This window comes from Sinocyclocheilus rhinocerous, unplaced genomic scaffold, assembly GCF_001515625.1.
Source record: "Sinocyclocheilus rhinocerous isolate Xijiao unplaced genomic scaffold, SAMN03320098_v1.1 scaffold818, whole genome shotgun sequence".
NCBI classification, from domain to species: Eukaryota; Metazoa; Chordata; class Actinopteri; order Cypriniformes; family Cyprinidae; genus Sinocyclocheilus; species Sinocyclocheilus rhinocerous.
In genome coordinates this window covers 1,373,303-1,375,575 of record NW_015664989.1, presented here as the reverse complement: position 1 = coordinate 1,375,575, position 2,273 = coordinate 1,373,303, and the positions used below count along the sequence as shown (strand labels likewise).

Sequence of the window (2,273 nt, the reverse complement as noted above, 5' to 3'; positions counted from 1 at the left end):
TATTATTATTATTAAAATAAGAATAAATAAACCCAAAACCATAAAGTAAAACCATATTTGTTTACCTGTCACATTCGTGTCCGCTTTGCCGCACGGGACCCATTTTCCTCCTTGAAAGCGCCAATGGTTCGGATCCGCAAGAATCACGTCCACAAAGATATTGTAATGCGCCGTTGGGTCAAGACCAGATATATTGAAACTCAAAAACGGGAACATTCGCCTGAGGGTACATAAAATATAAAGTTTCAGTGCACAATACTGTAGCTCTGCTAGCAAACGTGGGTTTGCAATCTTTAATGTGAATATAAAAAATATATCATGATGTTTTTTGATTAATTGTTTTTAAAAGGGATAATTAAGTACTAAACGAATGTTAATATTTTGGATATCTCGGAAAAGCAAATAAAAAAAACTTATTAAAAGGAGGATATAGCAGGAATATTAAATGGTTCTAAATGTTTGGAAAAACAAATCCAACTAATAATAAAAAAAGAAAAAAAATGCATTAAAGAATATAAATAGGCTGAATTAAATTAATATGCGTTTTTTTTTCTAGGAAAGTACAGACTGAAAATATCTAAGCTTTTTCGGGAAAGAAAAAAAAAAAAAAAAAAAAAAAAAAAAAAAAAAAAAAAAAAAAAAAAAAAAAAAAAAAAAAAAAAAAAAAAAAAAAAAAAAAAAAAAAAAAAAAAAAAAAAAAAAAAAAAAGTGTTCCGTGTAATCTGCCCACCTTAATTCGCTCCATAGATATTTGCGAAACAAAAGCATCAATTTGTGGAAAATAGCCTATAGTTTGCGAAACGGATAACTGGAAATCACCTACCGTCCTTGCTTGGTAATAATCATCTCCGTTTGATGTCTGTGAAATTTAATCCACAGGGCCCTGTTGCAGAGGTAAACCTGCGCTTTACCGGGCACGAGGCCGGCCTGAGCGGAGGAAAACTGGTAGAAAGCCGTGCCTTGGTACGCGTGTCCGTACTGCTGCGCGTACGGGTAGCCTGCCGTCGGGTAGCCTTGCGGAGAAGAGTTGCTCAGCAGACTGTTGTAAGCTCCGTTCGTGATGACCGGATGGTGAGCCATGTACCGGCTCGGGCTGCCGATGGAGAAAGCTGGGTGCGTCGGTCCATGCTGACCCGGGTAGGGAAACATGGTGGTGGGACTCGGCTGCACTTGACTGGACTGAGACAGAAGATACCTTTCTCCCGCAGATCCATCGAAAGTGTGACGACTGTCGCCGACTCCGTCAAGATCAGGAGAGAGTTTGCCTCGCTGGACGTCCCCTGACGAGTCCTTCGAGTCGGCGAAATTGTCTGCCTCTGACTGATTCGTCATCCCAACGGAGTTTTTTTTCAGAGGTGAACTTCTCTCCAGGTTGTCGCCGATAGATATAATAGGGTAGTCCTGCAAGGCGAGCTCAGATGCTTGTGCGTTTGGGTAGCCACTGCCCACAATCATGCATTTCTTGGAGCGCGCGAGAGCTGGCGAGATGCAAGGCTCGAGCTGCATCGCTCGATGACAAATAGCAATTAACGCGAGCGCGAGAGAAAACGAACGCCTTCCTGCGGTTCGAGCTACTTTGTGCAAGACAGCAAATTAGCCAATTGACACTAGCCTGCAATCAGGGAAGGCTTTGCTTTTCAGTCCTCGGTCTGCATGGTTAATGAATCAACTTTTGCTATTGGTTAACACGTGACGGTAATTTAATTAGACAGAACTTAATTAGTGTAATCAAAGAGGCTTACACGCCAGTGTATTCGCTTCTGCTGGTCATCCATGTTTGTATACTATAGTCTGTGAAAATTGGGGCTCTCGTGATTCTTCAGCAGCGCACTAAGTAGTGCAAATAAACCCTATTGTCTTCCCTTCGAGGCCTTTGTGTGAATATATTTCTATGCGGTGGAAGTCACTCGGTTTACTACGAAAACTTCATTATTCATTATTTAAAGCGCTTGAAATGACACGTCGCGCACCCTACCTAAAATGTTTGCGTTTTAGCGTGAAATCTTGGCTTCTCTTGAAGATCTGTTTTCTGCTCCCGAGACATATACATATTTTATATGGATGGACTACTTCAAGTTACGCATTCAACGCTTTATGCTTCAAAACATGCCTGAAACAATCAAATCAGGCAGGAGTCGACCACATTTTGGGAAAATAATACTTTGCGTTTGTCAAAATGTATTTTATATTATATTTTGAAATGATTAGTCATATTTAAAATAACAAATAAAATAAGTACATGTCTGATTTTTTTTTCTCAAATAGTTGGGAGC

The 2,273-nt window shown here is 40.0% G+C and overlaps 1 protein-coding gene across 1 annotated transcript in view; it reads right to left on the bottom strand.

The window, feature by feature from the left end:
• The window catches only part of LOC107730596 (T-box brain protein 1-like), a 5,421-nt gene extending 3,773 nt beyond the window's left edge, over nucleotides 1-1,648 (bottom strand). The window contains exons 1-2 of the mRNA XM_016541457.1: nucleotides 824-1,648; nucleotides 66-220 (exon numbers count right to left, since the gene is read on the bottom strand). Coding sequence (XP_016396943.1) covers nucleotides 66-220; nucleotides 824-1,506 — 838 coding nt within the window. The 5' untranslated portion in view covers nucleotides 1,507-1,648. The remainder of the gene's footprint in view (nucleotides 1-65; nucleotides 221-823) is intronic.
• Nucleotides 1,649-2,273: the final 625 nt, after the last annotated feature.